Source organism: Toxotes jaculatrix, chromosome 8, assembly GCF_017976425.1.
Source record: "Toxotes jaculatrix isolate fToxJac2 chromosome 8, fToxJac2.pri, whole genome shotgun sequence".
In the NCBI taxonomy this organism is placed as follows: domain Eukaryota; kingdom Metazoa; phylum Chordata; class Actinopteri; family Toxotidae; genus Toxotes; species Toxotes jaculatrix.
In genome coordinates, this window is record NC_054401.1 from 10,337,336 (window position 1) to 10,365,243 (window position 27,908).

The 27,908-nt window shown below is 45.4% G+C and overlaps 1 protein-coding gene across 1 annotated transcript; it reads right to left on the bottom strand.

Moving 5' to 3' along the window:
- Nucleotides 1-91: 91 nt before the first annotated feature.
- On the bottom strand, nt 92-27,908 carry LOC121185563 (glutamate receptor ionotropic, NMDA 2D). Its single transcript, XM_041043788.1, has 17 exons — nt 27,621-27,908; nt 27,086-27,292; nt 25,787-26,053; nt 22,291-22,619; nt 20,627-20,741; nt 15,494-15,699; nt 14,620-14,788; nt 12,993-13,146; nt 12,315-12,440; nt 11,215-11,444; nt 10,699-10,859; nt 8,792-8,861; nt 8,566-8,683; nt 4,138-4,373; nt 2,719-3,286; nt 1,748-2,610; nt 92-1,600 (listed from the first exon to the last, which is right to left on the bottom strand). Exons 1-17 carry the CDS (start codon nt 27,906-27,908, stop codon nt 92-94), a joined length of 5,616 nt encoding a protein of 1,871 aa, XP_040899722.1.

Consider the following 27,908-nt stretch of genomic DNA (forward strand, 5'->3'; position numbering starts at 1 on the left):
TGGTGTCATCCCTGGCTCCAGCTGCCATGGCACCACGGTTCTCACTAGCAGTGGTGCTCGCTCCCACGTCTCCCTCTCTCCTCTCCCCCTGTCATACCTCACTCTCTAGGCTGGAGAAATGGGCCGACCCTCTGCGCGAGCACAGGCTCTTGGCTTTGAGTGGCAGGTGGGGGGAGTAGAACCTCCGTGGCTGTGGCACAGAGCGTAGTCTCTGATACTGGAGTTTGGCACTGGCCGAAGCCGGAGCCTGGCCCTGGCCTACCATCCCGACCCCTGCTGGTGGTGAGACAGAGGATGAGGAGGGCGGAGGTGGGATGGGCATCGGGAGGGATGTGGGAGACATGGACGGCTGCTGGGGTGGAGACGGTGAAGGCTGAGGTGCATGATCTGTGGGCTGTGTGCTGAGGCTGAGGTTAGATTGGCTGCCAGATTTGGCCTGACTGGGATCTGGTTTGGGAGGCAGAGGCTTGGGGCGAGAGCCCCCGCTGAAGCTGTGGCAGTGGGGGAGAAGCTCTTCCTGGCTATGCGAAAGCGTTGTGGTTCCTCTCTTGGAGTGGGAGGTGTGCGTGCGACTGTGGGGATGTGGATAAGGATGGGGTTGGGGGTAAAGGTTACAGGAACACATGGTGGCCCGTCCTGTTTCTTCCCCTCTGTCCCTAGCTCTCCCCTTGCTCTTCCCTCCTCCACTCTTCCATTTTCTCTCTCCCTTCACAGGGATTTTGTCCATTGACCAGTATCTTCTAGGAGGAGGGAAGGCTGTGGGGGGTGGTGGCCACTGTGAGCCAAGCCCTCCACTCCCTCCCTCTGATCCCCAACCTACACCTGTCCCTGAACCCCAGAAATCAGCACCAATCCATCCCTCTGCCCTAGTTCCTAGTAAGGAATCATCTCGACTATTGATACTGCCCCCTTTCTCTCTGGAGGGGTAGGTGCCAAAGAACCAACCTCCTCCACCTATGCCTCCTATTCCAGTGCTGCTTCCCCCTTCACCTCCCTCCCAGTACCTTTCAAAGCGGCCAAACTCCCCTGACGAGCCCTCATCGGAGTAACTGTCCTCTGCCCTGGCCCTGTCCCTCTCTGACTCAGACACTGCCCCCCTACCTGCTCTCCTTCCCCTTTCCTCCCGCTCCCTCAGTCTCTCCCTTTCGTCCTCTTCCTCATCATTATCATCTTCGTCATCCTCAGAGTCCCACTCATGGAAGGACAGCCCTTCTCTTGTCTGTGCTTTCTCTTTTTCGTAATGCATTAACAAAGGACGGCGCTCTCCAACTCTACCACTATCTTCTCTGTCCATCCCTCCACTTCTTCTCCGTTTGGAGGATGGGAGGAGCGGGTGGAGGGAGGCTGGAGGAGTATTAGAATCATCCCCTCTTCCATTGACCCAAAATTTGACTGATGCAGGGAGTTTGTTGAGGTTAGGGTAGCGCTTACTGGGGGCACGATGTCTGGAATGGGAGCGTGAGGATTTGGCATGCCTCTCTCTGCTTCTGCCGCTGTCCTCCTCTTCCCTGTCATTACCCTCATCTCCTCCTTCTCTCCTGCCTCTCTCCCTCTCTCCTTCCCATGAATCACGCCCTTTCTCTCCAAATGTGCTCCGATACTGAGCAGAGAAGGAGGAGTAGTCTTGTATTCCTCCTTCCCTGTCACCGTCTGCCTCTCCTTCCCTCTCTGGCTCTACATCTCCCTCCTCTGGCTCAGAACGTTTCCCCCCACTTGATTTCCTCCTCTTCTTTGTCTTCAGTGCCTCCTTCTTCTTCTTCTTTTTCACCTTTCGCCGCTTCCTTTCTCTCTCTCGCTCTCTTTCCCTTTCTTCCCTCTTTTTCCTCTTTTTATTCTTTTTCTTTTTCTTCTTCTCTTTCTCTTTCTCTTTTCTTCTCTTCTTTTCCCTTTTTTGCCTCTCAGCATCTCCACCTGCTCCACTCCTCTCTCTCTCACTCCAGCTTGCCCACCACTCTTGGAGCTGAGACAGTTGGCTCCCCCCTCTCTCCCTTTCTCTGTCACCCCAGGATGTTCGTGGTTTCCTGGGGGGTATAGGTGGTGGCAGGCGCCCGTGGCTGAGGGAACGAGGCCGGATGATTGAACGTTCCCTCTCCCTCCCCCTGCCAAGGAGAAGGCTTGACTCTTCAGTCAGCTCCTCATCATCATCATCATCCTCTCCATCTATTCCTACAGTCCTGTCTCGTGTGCTCCTGGAGGAGCTGTAAGAGTAGGTGGGAGAGGTGGAGCGAGAAGATGAGGCAGATGAGGATGTGGATGTGGATGACGTGGTTGACGAAGAGGACGAGGACGTATAGTGCAAGGATGCCGACGGAGAAGGAGGGGTATAGGAGGGGCTGAGAGGTACAGGCACAGGAAGTGAGAGCGGGGGAGAGAGCGGGCGTGCCCTTCTCCCTCCTCCCTCCCTCACTCCATCTCGTGCTCCTCCCCTCCGCCCCAAGGGCAGGATGTTCTCGTACAGTGGCCCTCCTGGCTCTTTGGGCTTCTTGGGCCTGCGCTTCCTCCAGAAGGATGAGGGGAGAGGGGGAGAGGGGTGTGGCAGCGGGGGTGTAGGAGGCAGAGGGGCCTGACTCTTAGGAGGCAGTCTGGGAGTGCCCAGAGATTTAACGGCCCCTTTCCCCTGACCTCCACTGCCACCTCCCACTACCCTCTTCCCCACCCCATGGTCCATGCCCTTCTCTGAGTAGAAGGCCACACTGGCTGGGGGTGGCTGGGGGTGGCCCCTGGGCATAGTCTTGGGGGTCTGGGACCCTGCCTGCTGCTCCATGCAGGGCCCCAGTCCCTCAGGGTCAATGGGACCATAGTATCTCTTATAGCCATCAAGCCCCCCACCCCCTCCAGCTGTTGAAGCCCAGTTTGGTGGGACTTTTTGAGCAAAGGGTCCCATGTCAGTGATGGTCCCCCTTACAGCCATTGGGTTGGTAGCTGTAGCAGATTTGGGCAGCCTCCAGCGATCCACCACAGCCAGTCTACGGTCTGGGCGAGGCAGGAAGGTGGAGCAAGGGAGGGGTGCACCAGCAATGGGGGTGTTGGAGGGACCCAGTGCTGTCCCAGAATGCACCACGGTGGGAGGAGAGCCCGGCAGAGGTGTTTTGTAGACGGGCTGTGGTTGCTGCTGTTGTGGTGGTTGCTGCTGTTGCGCCATGGCAATGGCTGGGTTGGTCATAGACGTTGAGACAACATGTGGCTGGGATGGGACTGTAACCATTGCAGTGTGGTGATGAGTTGGCAAAGATTTAGCTCCACCTGGCGCTGTTTCATCCTCAAAGCTACAACAGCTATACATGCCCTGAGAAAAAGAGAAAACATAAAATCATTTAATTCTATGAAACTCGAAAAAAAACAAAACATGAAATGACATTGAACGAACAGTATTTTTTGAAATGAAAAATTTAATATATTAAATGTTTCTGTGGGTATTATAGTGCAGGAAAATATTAGCAAAAAGCATAACAACAGATGGGTAAAAATGCAGATATGCTTTGTGTGTACAAAAAACAGTGTGTTAAATGCATATAGGAGATGGAGAAAGGGAGAGGGAAAGATGGGAGTGGACAAGAATGGAAATCATAAAACAGCAACACAATTAAGTTCCAGTTTTCAAAAGAAATGCAAGATTGCTATTTTTCAGATAAACATCCATTCCTATTTATAGTAAAGTTGCACATTGTTTGGTTAATGAAATTTCATACATAAATGCATAAATTACAATCAAAGTGATGAAAAAGGACAAATTATTAGAGAAGCTACAATAATCACATGCATATGGTGTGGGCTGTTTCTGACAAGGTCACTGTCAAAAGAACAGGATATCCAGGGTGTGAGCAGAATTGAATTTCAATTAATCTCCTGGAATTGACTGAGTGGAATTGAATTGACCTCAGACCTCACACTTTCAAACACTCACACTCCGTAACAGATAAGGGCACACACAGACAGGAACACACATGCTTCCACATGTGCGTGAATATGCTTAGAAGAACAACATTTTGGTTCCAGTGATGTCCTTTTCTGGTGCAGCATAGTTTAAGTGCACTAAATTATAGGACAACGTAGTGCTTTCCAAAAAAAGGGGTTTTAACGGGTTGATGTTTAGTGTGCTAGTGCAGAAAAACACTACACACAGATAAAAACACTTACCCTGCTGATTGCCAGGAGAAAGTCCAATTTGCCAGAGCTGGTGGCCATGCAGTGGCGCAGCTTCCAGTAGACCATGTGTTCCCAGGCAAACACCAGCAGACTGAGGCCCATAGCCACCAGCAGCATATAGAAGACCCCGGCCATGTTGTCAATATCCAGTTTACTGCTCATCACCTCAATTTTGTCATTGTGGCAAATACCTGACAGCCAGAGGCGCTCCAGCATCTCAATTTCATCTGGAAAAGGAAAGAGGTGGGGGATGGGGGTGGGCAAGGATGAGGAAGAGAAGTGGGAAAAGGGAAATGGATGAGGTTAAAAAGGGGTCCAAGTAGAGAGGGCTTAAAAGACAGAGAGAAATTGGAGGGAGGAGTAGAGGAGGATCGAAGTGCACAACAAGAAGACTGGAGAAAGACTGGAAAAAGACAAGACATGAAGGAGTTAAGAGATGAGCGAGGGGATCATGTTGGATAGAAGAAGAATTATGGCCTGAAGGCTTGGGGTTATTTTAGGATTGTACAGATAGATAGATAGATAGATAGATAGATAGATAGATAGATAGATAGATAGAAAGACAGATAGATAGATAGATAAAGACAAGGGACACACAGGGAGACAAAAAGGCTAATAATAAACACTAAAGCACAGGTCTACAGTATTACTAGCTGTTTGCCCATTACCCAAGGTGACTCCTCAAGGTCAGAGGTCAGTAATACAAAAAGCACCACTGTGTCCAACATAACAAAGAGGAAGGAGACTGAGACAGAGAGAGAGAGTCCAAAACAATGAAGTAGCACTGAGAAGTAAAATGGCAGCGACAACCTAATCTCAACATTGTAACCCAGAGTAAATGAGGAGAGGAGGAGAAAGGGAGACCAGGAGCCACAGTGAGGTGGTTGGATGGGTTGAACAAGCATGGAAGAGAGGGAGAGAGATAATGAGAGAGTTGGGAAGAATGTTTTATAAAGAGAGAGCGGGAGTGGCATTCTTTCTCTGTCCACGAACGCATCAAGGGAAATGAGACAGACAGAGAGACAGAGAGAGTTAGAGGGAGCTGGAACAAGGGAAGCAGAGATGGAAGACGAGAGGCTGAGGTTGTGTCATTATGACAAACAGCGGGAACACTCCTCAGCTTGAAGAGGATGAGAGGAGAGAAAAAGAGGGAAAAATGTGAAGAGAGAGGGCCCATAGGGAGGAACAGAGACAGAGGCAGAAGGGAGAAGATCATAATCATTTAATTGTGCTGGAGGGATGGTCAGAATCTCTATCAAGGTGGTAAGCTCTGGGGGATTCGAGATTCCCATCTGTTAACCTACCAGGAACCAGGCAAGATAGCTTTACCCACGACTCTTTCTTTTCATTTATGATCTCACCGGCCTAACGAAACCGAGCTGCCCTGCTAAACCTGTGATTGGTTGCGGGGGTTGCTGGTGTAACCATAGTGATGGACAGCCAGAAGATGCAGCATATGATTCATGATGGAATTAAAGAGGCGTATTCTCCAACAGAACTCCTAATGAGGGCTTTCGTTACACTAATAGCAATGGAAGGATGAGCAGCACTGCAATAACCAGGTCTGAAGGTTGCATTTTACTGCATATTACAGTCTGAGAATTATTTCAAGTCAAACGGCTAAAGCAGGGTTTAAAAGCTGACAAGTCACGCATCCACTTCCAACACTACTCTGCCCTGTGAAAACTCTAGCCTTTTCATTTGTGCCATCATTAACCGTGCATGTGTAGCTTAGATGAACCCGACTCAGTCATCTGTGTGATCTGGCTAATGTGTCTCCTGTAGAACATCGTTAGCCAATCAGCCGTGGCCTCCAGCTACAGCAACAGATGGACACAGTGCTACTGCAACCCACTAGCAGAGTCAGGTAACAACTCCATGTCTCAAATTCACTCATACACACACTGATTCCAAGACACAAAGGTCTGTTTCTAACTTCACAGTATAGCCCCACTGAAGAGGATTTATCGGTGTCATTGACCTTCAGTAGTAGCGATGTGTCCAAACAGGAACCTGATGTGAAAATAGCAAGTGTCTTAGTGAAGGGTACAGATAAACAGGTAGTCTCATGTCTGCCCTCCACTTCACAAGTCCCAGCCAAATCCTTTCTGTAAGCTCTAAGTCTCATCTCCTGGCTTTTCTTGCCATTTGACTTCCAGTGATTCATCTTGTGCTTCTTCGTCTCCCTCTTTTACAATCTGACTCTCTTCACACTGCGCCTGTTTCTTCTTCTTGTGATGGCAGTTGTCTCTACCTCTCACTCGCAGCCAGCTCAGGCCTGCCAAATCTGACAGGTGTGTCAAATCCACACTCCACCTCTGTCGTTCCTGGCAGGTCAGGTCAGGTAGAGCTGGCACACTGCAAATGCAGAGCTGGCATGCACCACAAAGACATTATTTAATAAAGGAAAGAGTATTTGTGTGTCTCTATGTGTGTGTGTGTGTGTGTGCGCACAAGTGGCTGCGTGCATGTTTGCATTTTGCAGTGTGCCAGATGTGGCATGATGCCAGACATGTCCAGAGACGCTGAGCTCCACAGTTGTTGAGCACTAAACCATGACCCGTAAAATCCCCTGCTTTTATCACAACATGACAAACCTCTCGGCATTCATTGCAGGATTTCTGAAAAACCATGCTGCCAGCCAAGAGCTGCAAACCAAGCTTCTCAACATTTTTTTTAAACATCTACTCACTGATTAATGTATTCTTGAAATCAAAATCATGATACTATGCAAAAAGCAGAAGCGGATCTGATCAGAGGAAAAATTTTGCTACTCAGCCGTTTTTCCTTTCATCAGCAAACAAGTTGTAGTGAGATCAATGAACCATCTCTTAAAGCTGTGGCATGAATCACCAGAGGCTACAACGAGGAGAACAATACACTCACAGGGTCGACAAAGCAGTGGTGGACTTCTCTAGTGCCCCTCTATCATCTAATGCAGTTGTAAAAATGATATGACTCAACACAGCATGGTACGACAGTGACATGATTTAGACCAGCTGAAGGTGTGATGCCGAGTCCTTGAGCTGCAGGGTGATTGTTGAGAGGGCACGCTGGATGTGAGGCCCCCCCCCCCCCCCCCCCACTCCCTCCCTCCACATCCAAACAAACTAATCCTCTTCCTTAGTAATCCACTCCAATAATGCCTGCCTACAACTAGAACCCTCAGCATTCAACACCACCCTGTAAGTAGATCCATCCAGCATATGATGTTGAGGGCTTTTGCTACACAGAACAGACGCAAGGACAAGGGCATGTACAAAGAATTAAAAGACACAGCAGACATAGTCATGGCTGTCTGGGCTCTCTGTTTTTCTTGCACAAACACACACACATCCTTTTCCAGGTCCAGCTATTCAGCTCCAGACGTCAGTCTTATTTAATAGATCTTGGCACCAAATTGGCATTATCAGTGTGTAAGCAGCTAAAGTGTCTGCGTGCCAGAAACAGCTAAAGGGCTTTGTCCGCCACGCCATAAGCAAAGCTGATTTAAAACATGAGGAAAAGCCAAACAAGCAGCATCCAATTGAGACAATAAATGCGTGTGGCGGACTGTGTAAAATGACAATCAAGCATTAGTGTACTGACAACTATTGCTAAAAACAGATTCCCTCCGTCAAGCACAAGGAACCATCCTCCCATGGATTAATCCCAGGCACAAGTCTGTACAGGGGACAAACAGAATACTAATAATGTTCCCACAGCTATCAATTATTCAATTATCCAACCTTTTTTCTATAACGCTTTTTACTCGAGCACACTCTTTCCACATCTCATGTTTAGGGTGTTTTCAGGTGTTTCTCCTTGGTTATTTTTTTTCCCCTCACACTTCCTCACTCTCTGTGTCAGTCTCAGCTAATCTCTAATGAGTGTAAATCTGTCACCGCACAAGTTGTGACGATCCTTTTTTACAACATTGACTCACACAAGTAAATCCTTTTTTTCTTGTACCAGTCGGAGCAGGAAAAAGGGAAAGAGAGTCAAAGTCAGATAGACTGAGAGGAGTGAAAAGGGGGAAGGGGCTCATGCACTTTCACCAACAGAATCAAGTCATGCAGTGCTTGAAATGAACAAATAACATTCTTGTTGCCCCCCCTTTATTTCTTCTCCCCTCTTCTAGCCAATAAAGAGCCCTACAAACCTCTTTAGCAGCACCATCAGCCCTCTCCTCCACACCATTATTCCCTCTTTCACAATCAAAACCCTTAACAGCTATTACTCTCTCCACACCTTATACTCCCCATCCACTTCTCAACATCCTCTCATTCATTTACCCCCAGTGTCCTCCATCCGCCTCCACCCTGGTGCTACTCTGTCGCTCGTTTCTCTATTTTGTCATTTTACCCATAACCTTCCCTTTGCCCCACCCCTGTCATAATTATTTTCCTCTCTACCCTTCCCACTCCATATAGTTCTCACCATCTCCCACCAGCTGCAGCAGGGCCAGGTCAAGAGGACGTTTCCAGCGTGAGTTTTTGTGCAGGGCGATACCGTAGCCTGTGGTGGCAAAAACCTTCCCCGAGCCTATGGTCATCACCTTGGAAAAAGGACAATGTGGAGATATTTTAAAAAATGACCAAAAGGCAAACATATGTGGCGAATCCACTGTGTGTGAGCAAAAGTGCCTGTGTGAGTTAGTCCTTACCTTACAACCTTCGTCCTTCCTGGCCATATAGTTCAATACTGCAGCATCATAAATAAAAGCATCCAGTTTCCTGTAAAGGGATCAAGGGAGAATTCATTCATCATTTAAGGGGGGGAAAGGGAACAGAGGGATGGAGAGACTGAGAAGGTATACAGGTGGGTCTTTGCAGTGCATCTGGGAAGAGAGTTGGGGTGCAAAATATAGACAGACAGACAGGCACACAGAATAATGGAGAGGGCATGAAAAGTTAAATCATAACAAGAAAAAGGGAGGAAGGGTGGAATAGTGAAGCAGGCCTGGCAGAAAGAGTGAAAACACAAGGAGAATAAAATAAGGCAGAGATCAGGGAAAGATGTGTGAGTAAGAAGGTGGTGGAGGAGGCGGAGGAGGAGGATGGGGATTTATACGGTGCGAAAAGCACAGTGACAGGGAGAGAGAGAGAGGGGGGAAAGATTTACACACTTCAGGGGGAAAAGACATGGGATAGAGCCAGAGAGTGATGAGGATTATAAAGTTTAAATACAGACACACCGAGAAAGCACACTGGGAGGGGAAAGAATGGACCAAAAGGAGAAGGAGAAAGGGGAGAAATGGTAAGATTGGAGGGCAAATGAGGAGCAAGAGGACTTGAAAGATAAGCACTAAGGAACAGAAAAAAAGACAGCAGGAGAAAAGCAAGACTTTCTCATTTTTGTGCACGTTAACACCGAGTCATAATTGTGGTGTCAAGGCAATGGGGAGGCAGAAACGATGACAGAGGCTTAGGATAAAGTAAACTGGGATTATCCAACACATGACGGGTGATAGAGATTCAACTAGAAAGTGGAGAGGGAAACGCTGCTTGCACTGTGTGGGTGGGTGGAGATAGAGGTGAAGGTGGAGAGAGAGAGTAAAGGTGAGAGAATCTGTGCAGGAAAGCAGGAAGTGTGACAAAAGATGTGAAATGTTAGTCGGAGTTGAAAAGAGTGCCACTGTGTATGATGGCCTGCAAGTACAGGAGTGAGAACATTAAAAACTAACAACTGAGAATAACAGACTCTGCCAAACACAAAAAATATTAATAACTATACAGATTAGATGCACATAAAAAAGGTTTTGTTGAATGGACCTTGTGGTGAGTTGCCAATGATCTGATTACAATTGGGCCAGTAGTCTTAGTAAAAGAGCTGTTAGTATCAGTTTAATATGGCCAAACTGTAAACCTGCCTTTTAACTATTTTGTGATACAGTAATTTATTTGTGCACTTTACAGTTGTTGGCACCTTATCATCCAAACAATCGTCAATTGTTTTCTAGGAAAAAGAAACATTTCAGTAGCCAAAGCCATTTTAAAACAGTTACATAAATCATTGAGTTTAATCATGACAGGCCAATTCTACCATTTTTTCTTCAGACAAATATAATTTCAACGTTTCAATTTCAGTTTATTTTCAGTTTACCCCTTTTGCAACAACCTAAAGAACCCACTACCCGAAAATAAATCATTAAAGAATTCTGATTTGTTTTTGATTTTGCCTAAAGGCAATATGCTGAGTTGGCCTTTTAATGAAGAGATCCTTGTTTTGGTGAGATTTATCAAAAAAAGATTGGCTGCTAAGACAGAGTTCTTTTATCCCTTCATTTTGTTATGTAAATTTTGTCTTTTTAAAATGTTTCCTTTTGAACATGGGGATCTGCGCTTAATCATCTGTTATGTGAGCATCTTGGTTGTTGGTGTACACTGTCTTGCAAGCCTATAAAGGCAAAATGATTTCATGTCTCAAGCAAACAATTATATAGTTTTATATTTGCGTGAGGAAAGTTTGAACAATTTTAGCAACTTCCTTAATTTAATAAACAAGCACGCTTGAAAGAAGAACTAGCTACCAGAAACCAAAAAAGCAAGATGTGGGGAGAGGCGAACAGACCCGGTCTTGAGGTTGAGAATGGCGTCCTCCACTCCTCTCTGGTTGTATTTGCCCATGTACTGGTGCATGTCTGGGTAGTTGGAGCGGATGTTTTTTTCTGTGCTCCCGTTGGGCACTGTGCCAAACTTCAGAGGTGGATACTGCTCCTCGGGATGCTGAAACTAGTGGAGCACAGGGAGGCGAGGGAGGCAGACGGAAGGGGCATGAGACACACCAGGCTGTGCACCAATCTGTCTGACCTATTTCTGTCCACTTTCCAGACTAACTTACTAACACTCCATGCACAGTCAAATCTTTGAAAAGAGAGCAGTCTATGGACCTAAAGTAGTATTTAGAACTGCCTTCTAAGTATTCAAGAACTGTGGTAATTGAGTTATGTTAAATGAGATTTTATTCATTTTTAAATTCCTGTGCTTTAATCAATTTAACATTCAAATGCATGGGATTTAGCTCACTTTAAGACCTTAATTCTCCTTCTGCTTTCCCTACTTAATCAGTATTCAAGCAATGAAGTACCTTCTTGTCCGAGAGGCCTGACACTGTGTCAATGTACTCCTCCTGGATCATGAAAGCAGCCAGGTTAGCAGTGTAGGAGGCCAGAAAGATGACGGCAAAGAAGGCCCAGATCAGCACCATGATCTTGCTGGTGGTTCCTCTGGGGTTCTCCACTGGCACAGAGTTGTTGAAGACAATGGCCCACAAAAGCCATACAGACTTTCCGATAGTGAAAGTAGACCCTCCAGCCTCTGCCAATAATGATGGAGGGGGAAAAGAGAGTGAGAAATAGAGAAAGACTAGTGAGTGTAATGAGTAGTTGTAACAATTTTTTCTAGACTGCAATCGAGCCAGTACATGGCACAATAATGTATTCAGTAGCATCTGACTGCAGATGAAGCAGGAGATTCAAATGAAACTTCCCTGAATGATCTGTAAAATGGGTTTACTATATATGAAATTACCTCATAGAATTTTTGACACCAAAGCTCATAAGGCAGTGACTATACGTTTCGAGGACGGCATCTTTCAATTCAGCTGTTACGTGCTCTTACAAATGATTAAACCACACGGAGCAAATCACCATTCAAAGGTCTCAAATACTCCTGCCTTTATACGACAGGAGTAAAGGAGGAAGGAAGGAGAGAGTAGAGAGTGAATGAGAGGGATATATGGGAGGATGACAGAGAGGTAAAATTATGTAGAGCACAGCAATCATGCAGTAAAAGAGGCGAGTCGGGTATTGGACCGAAGCATCAGGCATACTGAATATCACAGGGGTACAAACTATGCTGCTGAATAATAAATGGCTGCTTCAATATTGAGAATACTTGGACGCAGTTCAAAATACTATAGGTAGATTTTCCTCTTTGCCACACTCACAGTTAAGGAATAAAGGCAGCACATTCAAAATGTCCACTGGTTCATTTTGAATGTGACAACTGACCTGTGGAACAGTAAGAAAATTAAGTCATAATAACATAACATATTGTGACTTTGAATTTTTTTCAACCTCATTCAAGGAATGTGTTCGCTGTTTGTCCATGTGGCAAGAGTGACAAACTGCACGCAGACCCATCTATCAGACTGGGAAAGACAGACAGCTTAAACCCATCACTCACTCTTGCCATTCTGGAGACTGCGGTTGTAGCCCACAGGGCTGAAGAACTCAAAAATAAAGACAGTCACAGCCACCACGGTCAGGCACATGACGAACATCATCACCCACACTGCCGGACTGTAGGGCTCTTTGAAGGGAAATGAGAAAAGACTTAAATAAGCACATAGAGCATAGCATAAAAGCCTATTTAACAGTGTTGTATTGCATTATTAAATTATTATTATTATTTATAGTAGTATTATCCTTATCAATAGAAGGATATACAAGCAAGATTTATAAACCTGGTTCTATATCTACATATCTATCCATCTCTCTCTCTCTCTCTCTCTCTCTATAGAGAGAGAGAGAGAGAGAGAGAGACAGACATACGATGTGAAAATATGCAGTGAAAATTGCAAACATATTCTCCAGAAGTACATAAACACTGTTTCTCTTTTTTACAATCATCTCAATGCAGTCTATAGGCCAATAACACTGCTCTCCCTCTGGAGCCTTGAGTATGCTGACGGGGTGAAACTATAAGTTGGGAAGACACAGGCAGCTTAGAAAAAGTAAAGGCTAATCTAAATGTAAGGACCAGCAGCCAAAGACTGAGGCGTTTTATGCAAACTCAACACTTTTACAATTAGATTAGATTCTGTAAATCAGCTAGACTCCTCCCATAAACAGAGCCTCTTACCTAAGAAAGCGGATGGTGATACAGTTCCGTTGCTACGGGAGACCATGACACTGATCCCCGTCTCCACAAAAGGGACAGAGAAATCCACAACCTCTGACCTCTCCTCATTGATAGTCAGCGAGCCAATGGCCATGTCCGCTCGCTTGTACACCACCTAAAGGGGACAAGAACCAGCGGTACGAGAGAAATCTAATCACTGGTAATTCCTGTGGTGGTTATAGATAGAAAAAGCCAGTCTTTTACAGCCCACAAAGGTTTGTTTCCAGGTGAGATAGTGACATTTCTGAACCCTGACCCTTTGTACACCCTCAGATGTTCCTGCATGAGAAAAACGAAGGATTCAGTCGGGTACAAATACTGACGTGTCTCTTGTGCATCTGTTTAGCATACAAAATGAGCGTGGGCCCGTCTCCTCCATTGCCACCATCGAGAAAAACCTGAAAACCGCTGTGTCTGCTGATTGTACAAGTGAAATGTTAATCTACATTAGACATGGCACATCCACTCTTCAGAGCAAATCAGCAGAAAAATGAAGCGAAGCAGAAAGCAAAGCACCCTCCTCTCAACTTTGCCAAGTCTCTGGATTACCTGATCAAAGAATGGCAGGCTTTGGAACATCTGATCAAAAGGCTGACATTAGTTTGAGAAAACAAAATTTGCTTGGCCTTTTGCATGTGAAAATAGATTCGACAGACAGCTCTGGCCCGGACTCAAGTTATAAATGGTCGAGCAGGAGAGCGCAGTGGAACTGTTTTGGAACCAGTGACAACTGGTGTTCGGCAAGTTCCCTCCGGGACAAAGATAGAAACAGTGGGATGCTTCAATGAAACAGCAGCCCCCATATCGATCTCAGTATGTGTGTGAGCATGTGTGTGTGTGCTTGTCTGTTTGTGTGTGCTTGTTTTTTTTATTTTTCTGCCAGCATCTTTGTGTCTTTTCTTGATGGGGGATCATGAACCTCAGTGAGTATTGCCAAGAAAATATCAAGGACTAATCGCAGCTAGCCAGGGGGTGTCTGACAATGTGTGTATGTGTGTCTTTGTGATTGTGTGTTTGCGTGTACAGACGTGTCTCTGCAGATGAAGACACCATAGAGAAGTGTTTGCAGGAGACAATGCGTTCACTGCATGGGTTAGCCATTGTGCTTGCCCATCTAATTTGTGTAACTGTTAGTTTTTTGCCCTCTATTAAAGGTAAAGGTTTGTGTGTGTGTGCGTGCGTGTAAATGACAACTGTTTGATTGCTGGCAGTGGCTAGTGGCCATAGCCCTCCCAGCGATTGATGTGACACATTGTCTTTAACCAGTCACCCAGGACACAGGAGAACAGGCTGAGAAATGCTACTATGTGACTTAGTGACTGAAAATGCAACACAGAATATGCACAGACACAAATATAAACCCCCCCCCCCACACCCACACCCACACACCTTTCACACATACACAAGTGACACAGGACCGACGCTGAGAACACATTGCTCAAAAAGGCAGACAGGCAGAACCAAAGACACCCACACACCCACACCCACACCCACACCCACACCCACACCCACACCCACACCCACACCCACACCCACACCCACACCCACACACACACACACACACACACACACAAAAACAAAGACTTGCCTCTCCGATCATGCCGTTCCAAACCCCATCAATTTTCTTCCCATGTTTCCCATTGGTCACTAAGTAAAGGTCATAGGTGAAGCCAACAATCTTGGCCAATCTCTTGAGGATGTCAATGCAGAAGCCTTTGCAGCACTGCTTCATGGGAGCCACGCCCTCATGGATGGCACTGGGAAAGAGTCAAAAAGGAGAAAAAAAAAAGAATTAAATAAAGAAATTAAAGTAAAAGTGTCAAACAAAAAGCCTTAAAAACTGCATCATGGTTGAGGTGTAATGGGGCATTTCAACATGGGATGAGTTACATAAGAAAAGAGAGAGAGAGAAAGGAAAGGAAAGGAAAGGAAAGAAGGGCAAAGGAACACAAGATTAAAGGAAAGCTAGGCAAAGAAAAACACAAGGAAATGGTCATCGAAGAGGAATATTGTGGCCGAGCCCTTGGTGACAGGTTTGATCGACCAGTGTAGGATAGGTGCTGTCATCCCTTCAGAGGCTGATGAACCATAAAGCTCTACTGTGGTCATATCTGATTCCAGACCCCTGAGTCATTCCACTGATCCTCTGGAGAGCAGTCTGTTATTGATTATGGTCAGGGACTGAAGAGACCACAGTTTTGATAGGTGATTGATGTCACCTAAATTGGTTGGCATCATGAGAGCTTTGGAAGTCCATTCAGAACACAAGTAAATAAAGTACAGAGGCTGCTACTTTTCTTCTTATTATTATTTAACTACAGTACTACTAAAGGAAATTTAAATTTTGTGCTAAAAATGTCATATGGAAAAAGTCAATAATATTACATCGAAGATAAAATGCATCAACCTAAAACTAATCTTAATTATTTTTGAGATTTCTCTTTTACCCAGTAGATTCAAACCTGGCATTAAGGGGTCGTCTGCAGGGCACTGAATCACGGATACAAGTCCCGGATGCGGGGTCTGCCAGCTCCACGATGACAAATGGCCTCTCCTCCAGCGTGACAACACGCAGGTGCTGAGCATCATCAGGTGGTTTAAGGAATGGCCCATAGCGGGACCAGGCTGGGTACCGCAGCCTCAGCACGCCGTTCTCCCACCAGCCTACCTGGGGGAACAGGCAAGAGAAACATTAGAGAAGTGTGGAGTGCACAAATGCACAAATTTCAACCACAGTCTGTATTTTTATTTAATGTGTTTTGTTTTGCTTTTGTATTTGAATGGTTACTAGCTTTGTTTATAAGGATAAACCAAACCAGGTCACCTCGTCAACACTAATGAACACAAAGCAAGTACCAAAATTCAGCCTACATTCCCCACATCTTAAGATAGAGTAAAAAAGATTAGTAATTTTTGTAAAAATGCATCATTTGCATAATGCTTGTTAAAACTTGCACTTAGGTTCATGATGTAGCAGAGGCAAACTATCTGTTGTCGTTATCAAGACTTGTTGGAGGCAGTACCAGTTTCTGGTACTGCCTCCAACTGTAGAAACATGTGACGTCTATGTACGGAGGCTTTGGAGTTATTTATAGACACCGGTTTAGATAGCTTGAGCAGCAAAAGTATCCACCCCACAAGACCTGCCGTCTTGGAGATGCTCTGACCCAGTCATCTAGCTATCCCAATTTGGCCCTTGTCAAAGTCGCTCAGATCCTTACTCTTGCCCATTTTTCCTGCTTCCAATACATCATCTTCAAGAACTGACTGTTCACTTGCTGCCTAATATATCCCACCCCTTGAAAGGTGCCATTGTAACGAGATAATCAATGCTATTCACTTCAACTGTCAGTGCTTGTAACGCTGTGGCCGATCAGTATATATTTCATTCACTGCTTGTGTTGTTGCCTACAATCATATTAATTTTCACCCATAAATATGCATGCTTGTATAAAGAGACTGTCTCTATAGCATATTTTTGTTAAATACAAGATACACAGTAAAGCTATAAAATCAGAATGTCCTTTTACCATTAAGGACCCGCTCTAATGTAGGTTTAGAATAATTGTTCATTAAGAACAATTAAAAAAATGTCATGTCATTAAAAAAAAGCCCCATAGGATTATACATTTACTTGACAATAGACACAATAACAAGAATACCAATCCAGTGTAATGCAATCCTAACAAGCCCTGCCATGAATACTGCATGTATGTTTGTTAACCCTTATAATGTTCAATCACTGCTCCAACTGTTTCAGAGGGACATTCATTAAACTCATTTATAGTCATAATTTGTATTAGACTGTATCATTTTGCCCATCCTTGCATTACACAGACTTAAACAAATAAATTGTGCTATATAAAACAATCCACTGCAGCAACACCACCAAATATGGCCACAAATGACTACAGTCTTCGAACAGTTTCAATAAAAACAGAATATAATAAGCTTCATAAAGGCAGTATTTACCGCAGGACCATAGAATCAGATCCAATCATATTATATAGGTATTATACAGAATATTGTCCCCACTCACTCTATTTTCGAACACCAAGCCCTACTATTCATTGTTATGTAGGATGGGAGCAATTACCTGACAAATCTGTGCACATGTAAAGGCAGCACTGATTGATGGGGCTAGAGAAGTTATTCAGATATGTTCGAACTAGTCATTTACTTTAGTGGCAAATCAGACATTGAACAAAATAATAATAATTTACATATATGGGCTTTGAGTAGGATGAAACCAAGTAACCCAAGGATTCATATTGCACAGTTGTGGTGACACAAAACCTGAGGCCTCCGGACAGCCTGCAACCTGGAAGTTATGGTTTCATTTAAGAATTTTTATGAGACAATTTTTAGGTCTGGTCAAAATGCATTTTTATAGGCATGTTTGGAAAAAAAAAAAACACGTGCAGAGGACAGACACATTGCTACAGATGTCATTTCAGTATGACTTTTAAAATCTGTTCTTGGATGGTGCTGTGAGACCACATTGTTCCGTGTCCACTGTTGACCTGAAAATGTCTGTCAAGCGTCCCTTTGGCTGTATCATTGTTTTCCCCGTTTCTTTGCATTGTTTGTATGCACTCTGGATGCGTGGGAAGACTTTTGAAATCTGCACAAGGCACAGCCACACCCAGGAAGATTCAGTATCTGTTTTTTTTTTGTTTAAACCAGACACATCTTGGCATTAACACCTGACAAAAGTCACGTCTAAGTGTCGTGACAAGCATAACTGAGGCAACATAATGCAAAAGAAAGTACGCATACATACTGTATTCTCATGCACACCCATATAGAAAACACACACACACACACACACACACACACACACACACACTCATAAAAAACACATAAGAATGTTAGTGCTTAAGCATGCCAGTAAAGAAAAGTTTGGCAGCTTCGTGCAGTCTGCCTGTCTGTGTAATGCAAGCACTGGCAGGGAGAGGGGGAGGAGGTGGTGGCAACAATGACAGTATTTCGACTGCACTTCGACCGCAGCTCTGCAACAGACATTCAATCAAAACACACTCAGGGAACACAGACAGGAAACAGATAGAGCTTACGGGGGAACACTCCACTCTCTATCAGACAGATACCCAGAAAAGCGCACACACAAATGTCAGAGAAAGAAAAGTCAAAGAATACCACTTGCTACTTCTCAAATTGCTGAAATATTTTGGGACATGGAAAGTTTGAGGACTGGGAACCACTTTAACCTAAAACGCTATCCTCTGGCAGCTGTCAGTGGCATTAATAAATGTTCATTAACTTCTGGTAATATCCTGGAACATCTATCACTGTGTGCAGCCTCCATAGCCGAAACAAGCCATGCTAATGCTGGACAACCTTCAGCACTAGTCTGCAGTGTTTCAGTAAGCTAAGCTGGGTGCTCCCGGGCTCTAGGTAATGGTGCAGTCTTGTAAAGAGAACATTAAATATTCAGGGAGAGCCAACAGCGTGGATGTGCATAATAGGCAGATACAGGCGTCTTATCCTCATTGTGTGTGTGCAATAGGGTTTATGCGAGAAGTGTGTACACACATGTGGATAACTATGTGGAAGCTCTAAGAGTGTATGTGGGCGGGTTTTGTACCCCGGGTTTGCACAGAGTCGAAGGACCAGTGCAGGAGCTTCTAATTGAAAGGGATTTGAGGGATATGGCAGGAGTCAGCATGTTACAACACGCTGAGACTGGACTCTGGTGGGCTGTTAAAACCAGCAGGAGGCTGAGAACCACCATTGTGTGTATTTGTGCTTGTGTGTGTGAGGAAGCTTTTGCGGAAGCATAGGTATTTGTATTTGTGCGTTGTTTGTGATAATGTGTATGTTCTGAGAGTGTGTTTTTATACATGTGCCGTATGGTGTTGAGGCGCTGGTGTGTGGTTGAGAAAATGAGCATTGCTCTCTTTTCTGACACTGACAAGGGTAAAATCCCGGCATATTAAAGGGAAAACATCTCCAACAGGTGACAAGGCTTTGTATTAGGGATTTTTGAACAAACCACGGCTTTTTAGAATATGCATGACATGCCAGGGGTACTGGTGCTTCATAGCTGTGCACACAGTTATTTAGACAAAACACTCAAACACACAAAACAATGGTGAGTCTACAACCAGATGGTGATGACACAGAGAAATCTTCATCACTATTTCAATCTGCATATCATTTTACAGCAAAGACCTGACAACACAGGCAGAAAACAAGAACAAATCAGCAACTATTGATCAGAACAACACCAGAACATTGCGTTCTACAAAATGACGAGGAATGAAATGTATGAGTAGATGTGTATGACTGCAGGGCTGCAACTAACGATTATTTTCATTATTGATTACTGTCCATTACATGATCTCTTCCTAGCACAACTCCAGTGTGAGAGATAAGAGACCAAATCCACAGTCCTCATTCTGCGCAAAAATACAATCCAAAATTCAGCCTAAGCTCGTATAGATTCAATGGTCCGAAGTCAAGTGCGTTGTGGCCCTCTGTATTAGTATGGTTCTGCTGGATCTCTGCAAGGAAATACTGTCCAGGGAAATATAGACATAAAGAGGGAATTTCGCATTATGAGATTGTTACTCACTTGAGTTGGATAACTCAGACTGCTAAAACTTCACATTTAACTATTACCTTTTCTGCACAAAACTAGGACTGTGGATTTTTTCCTTAATTTTCCAGGAGGGAAAAGATTACCGCAAACCTGAATGTCTTTAAAGGTACATGCGGGCATGCATGTATTGTATTAAAGCATACTTGAAAAAGTGAATGTTGATGTTTTTCATTTTTTAATTGATTAATTGATCCATGACATTTCCAGAGCCCATAGTGACAAGCATATTGCTTGGTTTGTCACACCAACAGTGCAAAACCCCAGTGTATTCAATTTATAAAGACCGTTGAACCAAAAAATGCAGCAAATCCTCACATTGTAGCTGAAAACTAAATATGTTTGTCACTTTTGTTTAATTTTTGTCTAATTTAAACAATCAGTTATCAAAAGTGTAATTATAATATAGCTATCAATTGATTCATTACTTGTTTCAGTTCTATATATGTGTCTGCGTGTTTTTGTTATTGTATGAGCGTGCTTTAAGTTGGAAACACCAGAGATACAGAGAGGCAGCATATACTGAACAAGCACAGTAGAAGCACACAAAGTGCAGTCAAATGGTCAGCAGCCAGCTTCTCTCCTCTGCCTCAGGCACTGATAGCTATAGTGAACTTTACATGATCACAAACCCATGTGACCTGCCTATTCTCACTGGCAGATTTAAAATTCTTCTTTTTCTTCTTTCATTCTTCTTTCAGATGCCAGTGAAGCATGGATCTGCTCTTCCAGCTCACATGGAGAGATTAAGACTCAAGAGCATTGCCCGAATCAGAACAAAACTTGAGCCCAGTTCAGTTGCTTGGCCATTTTGTCCTTGCACTTGTTCACAGGGTGAAATTTACAGCATCTCACGAGTCTCAAGATACAAACAGTTTATGGAGACAGCTAAATAATATACAGTAATATACATATAAGTGGATCATGAGACTCGGAGCACATGGTTAGAAATTAAGAACTGATGTCATGTTCTTACATCTTCCCATCCACGTCCAGGTGTCCAGGAAATTACATCCAGGAAGGGGTTTGCCAGGTAACCATCGCTATTGAAGGAGTAGTCTCGACCACCAAGTGTGATGTTGCTGAAATACCTGCATGGTGATGGATGGAGACAAAAGAAGAAGGCAGACAGCAAGTAAATGACAGAAAAGACATAAGCAAATTCCATCCATCCATTTTCTATGCTGCTTGATCCGTCAGGGTGGCTATCCCGGCTGACTACGGGCAAGAGGCGGGGTACACCCTGGACTGGCTGCCAGTCAATCTCAGGGCCGACACACAAAATCAGACAACCACACACGCACACCTAGGGGCAATGTAGAGTAGCCAATTAACCTAATGTACATGTTTTTTGGAGGGGATTGTGGGAGGAAGCCAGAGTACCCAAAGAAAACCACACAGGCACAGGGAGAACATGCAAACTCCACACAGAAGGGCCCACAACAGGGTTCGAACCTGGAACCCTCTCGCTATGGGGCGACACTGCATCACCACGCTGCCCACAAGTAAATTAATTAATTGCATTCTTGGAGGGAATGAGGAAAAAATAGAACTCAAAGAGCTGCTTTCGATGCAACAGAAAGCCTGCCCTGTTCTCTTCCTTCGTGAAACTGAATCACAGCACCTCTATGGTGACAGTCAGGGCTTGTCTGTTAATCAAATCTACAGACAAATGATCAGACGTACAGAAGTGTCAAGATCTTTGAAGTCAAACAACTGCTGCTCTCTGCATCAGCTGCAAGCTCTATAGTTTGTCTGATAATCACACAGGACAGACCTTCTAATTGTCTCCTCATGTCATCTTGCTGGCTTCAAAAACAAAATCTGAAAGGTTTTTTTTTTTTTTTTTTTTACTTGACAGAAAGCCTCAGATGGAACAACAGCTTGTAGTTACAGACAGTGAACAGCAGGTAGCAGTGCAAAAAATTGTAAATGAGAACGTCTCCTCTGTTCTTGGACATAGCTCATAAACAAAAAAGAAGAACTCATTAATCATTTCCTTTTAATTGCCACACTGTTTGTGCTCTGCTCCATCTACACAAATTAGTGCAAATGAACTAAATAATTACATGTCTGGTTCATTTTCACACTGACCAAACTTCCAGTAGTCCCTCTATACAGTATCGTGTGTAATGTATATGTGGAGCAAAAATGACTGGCGTTAAAAATGAATCAAGATGAAAACCAGAACCACTTGAGTAACCTGTTAGAGTGTGCTGCTGTCTGTTTGCACAGCCTACGAGGAATATATTAAAGCCTGCTCATTAATATACATGAGACATGGTCCGCTTGCTACAGATGCTGGGGTAATTTCGCCAACTCACAACTACACGCACCAACAACATCTATTTTGCATGGATGATAGCCAGCTCCAAATTCAGATATCCCCTCTGTGCCTGCTCTCTGACACTGAATCTACCAACTCCACCCATATACCTTCCAGCTCATTCTGGCTCTGAACCAACTCGTTTCACAGAATACACCTTATCCTGTCTCTATTTCAGTTTCCTCCTTTTTCACATATTCTGTCTAGAACCTGCCAACTGCCCTGCACTTACCACCCCAACCTGATATTTCTCTTCCCTCAATCCTCATTTTCTCCCTTTAAGGTTTTCCTCTTCGCCCTTATCTCTGTCTCACCTCATCCTGCCCCGCAGTCTCTGGGTCTGATTGGCATCCGTCATGCAATTGGTGACAAAGTTCGGCCCACCCGTGGCTCCGTAATCCTTGCGCATCGCCACTGCCCCATGAGTCAGCACTGACACACCCCGAGCAATCCTCCGGCGAGGTTCGTCCCTCCAGCCCTGGGGCCGCACAGCAAACAGAGCCCGGGGCAGGCTCTCCATTCCCAAACCTGAGAGAGCTGGCCCCACAGCAAACCACATGTGCGAGGCTCCGGCCTGACCGGCGGCCCAGGCGGCTCGGAAAACCAGCTCAGCCTCCTCCTGGGAGCAGTACAGCAAACGTACCTGGAGGACAGTAGGAAGGCAGGGAGGGAACAGGGACGAGGGGAGACACACACACACATACACGCTAGTGAGATAAGGAGGGGACAGGGGAGACGTGGAGAGAGACAGAGGGTGGGAGAAGTAAGGGGAGAAAGATAGCGCTGGAGCAGAGGTGCACCTGAGTGGGAGGGGAGGGGGTTGGATAGAAAAGGCCATATCAAGAAAAAACAAGGACGCTGGGAGAGGTAAGAAGAGAGATACAGTAGCTGTAAGCCGATGTGATAAGGTTCATGGGAGTCGGGCATATGATTCAGAAAGAGAAGCAGACGCACCAGTAAGGGGGAAGATTGCATGGCTGCATGTGGTATGTGCTAACCAGGAGGTGCGGGAGGCAATGGGGGTCAGTGCTTAATGAGCTTGGGCCTGATGAAACAAGTTACAGTTATGAATAATGAAAACAAGAAAGGGAAAATGAAACAACTGTATGTGGTAGAGCAGAGAAATAGAGAGAGAGAGGCAGGGAAGCATGGGAAGGGGAGCTGGTTAAAGACCAAACACACCTGAGGGAAAACAAGGGGGAAGAGGTTAAACCCTGACATATGTTATTAAAAGCAGGGTGGAGAAAAGACCTGGAGACAACAGGAGACAGAAAGGGGCAAAGGGAGCGGATGGAGGGAAGTAATCAGAGATGGGAAAACAGAATAGTCACTCCTTGGAGAATGGAAAGGAGGGGGGAGGGTAGCAAAGAAAAGCAAAGGATGACATATTTTGGTGAAATCACGGCCTGGAGAGATAAGAGATATTTGTGAAGGAAGGTGTGAGATGATGGAGTGAGGCTGGGGAGAAACAGAGAAAAAAACATTAAAGAGAGAGAGAAGGGCAGAGCAGTAGCACTGGATGAGCTCTCTGCTGCAAGTGCTGAGGTAAGGACGAGTGGGGGGGTAGAAATTGACCAAAGAGGGTTTTAAGGGGTTAGAGGGGAAATGGAGAGAGAAGGAAGGGATTGACTAAAGGAAGATGGAGCTGAGCTGAGCGAAAAGATGGAAAAGAGCGGGGTCGAGGTTAAATGCTGATAAATACCCAAGAAGCAAGAAAGAGCGCTTAAAATAAAAGAAACATACAAAAATGACTGAGGAAACCAGACAAAGGGGAATCGAAGGACAAAAAAGAGGATGACGACTCTTTCATGGAGGAAGAGGAGGAGGGGGAGTCAGGGAAACAGACTGAAAGCACATTTTGAGAATTGCGCCTTCATTGAATTTTGAACTGTAATGGCTTGGCAAAACAATCCCGCCTGTATGCCAATAAACCTCCAGTGAATTAGGCAGGGAATGAGAGTGACAGGAGGAGGAGGAGGAAGGAGGGAAGGAGGGAGAAAGAGGGTGACAGAGAGGGAGACTGAATTAAGGAGGGAAGGCGAGAATCAGAGTTATAAACACGACACACACAAAGAATCTAAAGACGGGAAATGGAGAAAGAGAGGAACATACAACAGAGAAAGAGAGAGCAGAAGAAATACTGACAAGGCAGAAGCTGGAAGAGGAATGGAACAAAAGATAGACAGTGAGAGATTTGAGTAGAAATTGACCAAGACCCCAGCATCAGGCCATTTACAATGTAGAAGACAACCATGTGGCAAAGAAAGAGAAAGAGAGAGAGCATGTAATGCAAACATACACAGCACCACTAAGCAATCACAAGCATTTATTAGCCCTGCAGTAGAGAAAAGCTAAAAGAAGGGGGGTTGTTGTGAAAAGCAAGGGGGTTAAAAAGCAAGCACTGCGTATAGGCAACCCGCTGCAGGCAGTATGTTATATTAACAGTGACACCACCAGAGTGGAGTCTAAGGAATCCAATACACATGCACACACAGACACAAACACACACACACTCATACACACACGCAGAGCTGCAGTGGCCATGCTGGGACATTAGCGATGACATTGAGACCCAGACTAAACTGAGCCAGCAGAGAGCAGAGTCTGTGGCCAGGAAGACGTGCAGCAAAGAGAGATGGACGAATGGACTGAAGGAATGAAAGACAGCCATACAGAGATGGAGGTGAAAAGCAAAGCAGCAGAGGAGAGTGAGCTTGTCTCCAGGCAAAGAAACGCAGGAGGGGAGGCAGAGGGGGAAGAAGAGTGTGGAGTAGGCATAAGAACACAGAGATGAGAGAAAAACGGAACAGGAGGATCGTGGGGTCAAAGTGGTGGTTTAAGGGAGGATGACAGGGTAACAAAAAAAAACCAAACAAAGGATTGAGAGTGGATGAAACGGCATGTTGAGAGTGAAAAACAAGAGCAAGAGAAGTGGGAATGAAAGTTTGAAAGAAGTAAGGGAAGGAGGGGAAGAAAAGCAAGCCAGTGGGTTAGAAGAGGGAGAGGAAGCAGGCGTACAGTATGAAGGAATGAAAGACACTGGAGGTACAAACCAAAACCACGAGTCCTTCTGGTCAAAGTTAATGAATCAATGTCAATCTGAAGGGTAGCGGCTCAACAGTGGGTCATTCATTACAAACTCTTGCTGTGCAGCCAAATATTGTTCAAATCCACAGATTATGTTTTATGTTTTTAAATTCGAGAGGAGAAAGTCAAGATGCCAAATATGTCAGACTGACTTTGGCGGAAGATTTGTGTAAAATACTTATAAAATGATGCACAAGACATCAAAACTATTTCTGTTTGGTGGAAACATTGCAGCCATAAATTGTTTACTCAGTGTATAAACCATATAAAGTACCCTCAGTGAAGGGGGGAACAAGCTGATACCGAGTATATACTGTATATAATACTGTCAGACAATTTGGATAAGGATTTTTTTTAACCAAACTTAAAGCTACTTAAGGGGAAACAAATGGAAAAGTGTGTGTTAAGTGCTTTAATTTGTTTAGCACTTTGAACTCCATCACTCTTTATCCAATGCCACTTGACAACCAGTCAACAGATCAGATTAACTCGTGGATACTTGTACCATCAAACCCTTTATGCTTTGGCAGATGGAAGGGAAGAAGAGAAGAACAGAGGGATAGAGGAGAGAGGGGAGAGAGAGATGCGGAGGGGGTGAGGGAGAGACGAAGAAGGAAGGAAAAAGCTGGGAAGCCGCCTGTCAGAAAGGGGGCCCCCAATGATACTCGCAGCACTTCCTCCCCTTTCCTCCCCCCTTTCCCCCCTCCCTCCCCCCTGTCTCACCTGCGCCTCGTTCTCCTTCAGCAGCCTGCGCGTGCGTGCCCCCCCAGGGTCGTCGGTCACGTTCAGGATCACCACACTCTTCTTCTCCCAGCCGATGAAAGAGCCGTCCGTCAGGCCCTCCACCACAGACAGGAAATCCTGGTAGCCATGGTGACGCGTGGACACCACGGAAAAGGCAGTCCAATCATACTCCTCCAGCACCTCAAAGATGACCTCTAATTGGAGGGCAGTAGAGGAGCTGAACTGGAGAAAGATGGAACCTGATTCCTGATTTGGGGAAGAGAGCAGCAGATTTGGTTAAAAAATAAACTGTGAAATTCATCCTCTGTAGTCGTACTGTGACTAAACTGCAGCTACAATGCAGTTTAAGTAACAGCATTTTCTCCATGAAGAACTACAACTCTCTGGACTGCTCCATCTTTACGCATAACATCAGGTCATCATGGGGTTTGAAGTTTTTATGGAGCAGCAGCGCCCGTGCAGCCGCAGGGCTAAAACAGCTTGGATTGTTGCACAAATTCTCCTATGACATCCAAAAGGGAGTGTTTCTAAAAAGTCTGTTCAGGAGATGGGTGGGGATGAGGACTAGGCAAGGGTACATCTTCAAAGGAAGTTCATCAAAGTGCTACAATTTAATTCCTCAAGAGTAAATGGTTAAAACTGTTATTTGTAAGCACAAATTCAAGGCTTTTTGTTTCTTCCCCCCCCCCCCTTTGGTAGTGAAAAGCGTGTGGCACTAGTTTTCTCTGATGCATACACACTTGCACACAAATGTACAGTGTGCACACACACTCACACACAGATATACACTCTTGCTCACTCATACACACACCCATGTCTGCTCACTGCCTCCCTCCCAGGAACATCAGAGGCAGAGCGACAGCCCCAGTTGGTGCCATTTACAGATCAAACACTGCGGAGTTTCAGCAGATCAGTGACCCTGACCTTCAACTTCCCCTCCGTCCCACCGGCACTTCCCCAAACCTTTTCTTCACAGAGAGGATGTGCGACATTGTGACATTGTAAGTTGTTATGGCAATATCAGCAGCTCACCCTTTATACTCCATTCATAGCGCTATCAATCCATACTGCTTCAGTATACAGCACACACCTAATTAACATTGTCCCACTCGCCAGTCCTCACATTTAGAGCAACACAATCACACCCCTGGGACACCTGTCCTCTCATAACACCATCTGATTCTCTCCTCTCTCTCACTTATACACTCACATACACAAACAAGCTGCAAACACCTTCTCTTCACTCTCCCACCCCAACCCCAACCTCCCTCCTCCTACCTGTGGCATCCTCCCCAGCCCCGCTCCCCCTCCTACAGCCACTATGGGCAGTCCTGTTTGGGCAGAGACAAACTCCAGCATGGGGGCCAAAGGACCCCAGGCTGTGCGAGGGGGCCTCTCCTCTTCATAAACCAGACCCTGCAGGGGCCGCGCCGCCAGCAGCTCACACAGCTGGGACAGCACCGTCTTAGGACTACTGTCATTCACCTGGGACACAATAAAAGAACCAAGAAAGAGAGGAAAAAACAAACAGAGATGGATAAAGACACAGAGACAAATAGAGATGACCAACTAGGGCAGTATGTCTTTATGGAAGGTGTCTGTCATGTGCATGACATGTCTGGCTAGCAATACAAGCGGTGGTCAAAGAGCAGAGCCAGACGCTCGCTCATTCAGGAGAGCCCACAGTACAGCAGCAGTGTTCGGCCCATTCAGCTCAAATAATGAGAGTGAGTATGAATAATGGATGGTCATTGTTATTCCCTTCCTTCAAGTAAGGCTGAATGAGCAGTAGGTAGAGGAGACAGTGTCCAACCTGTAGCCAGATGACGTTAGCAGAGCCCCACTGGGTGACCACGCTCTCCCCCAGGGAGCCATAAACCCGGCCAAAGCCAGGGTAGAGCACCCTTCCCCCAGGCCCCGCCACCGCCGCCTCTGCCTGCACTGTAGCACCGGCGTGGATCACGGCGATGTTGAAGTTCATCATGGCCCCTGCATCACGCTCCCGCGGGCTGGGCCGGAGCAGGAGGTGGGGGGAGGCATCCACCAGACCTGCCCACTCTGCCAGGACCAACAGGAGAGAGAGAGTAGGTATGGCGACCAT

Excerpts from the sequence above, each read along its gene's own strand:
- LOC121185563 (XM_041043788.1), bottom strand. The coding sequence starts at position 27,908 with ATGGTCGCCATACCTACTCTCTCTCTCCTGTTGGTCCTGGCAGAGTGG. Across the intron at positions 22,620-25,786 it reads TGAAGGAGAACGAGGCGCAG|GTACGTTTGCTGTACTGCTC; the intron begins GTGAGACAGGGG and ends ACTGTCCTCCAG. Across the intron at positions 2,611-2,718 it reads CCCCAAGACTATGCCCAGGG|GGGCCGTTAAATCTCTGGGC; the intron begins GCCACCCCCAGC and ends GTCAGGGGAAAG.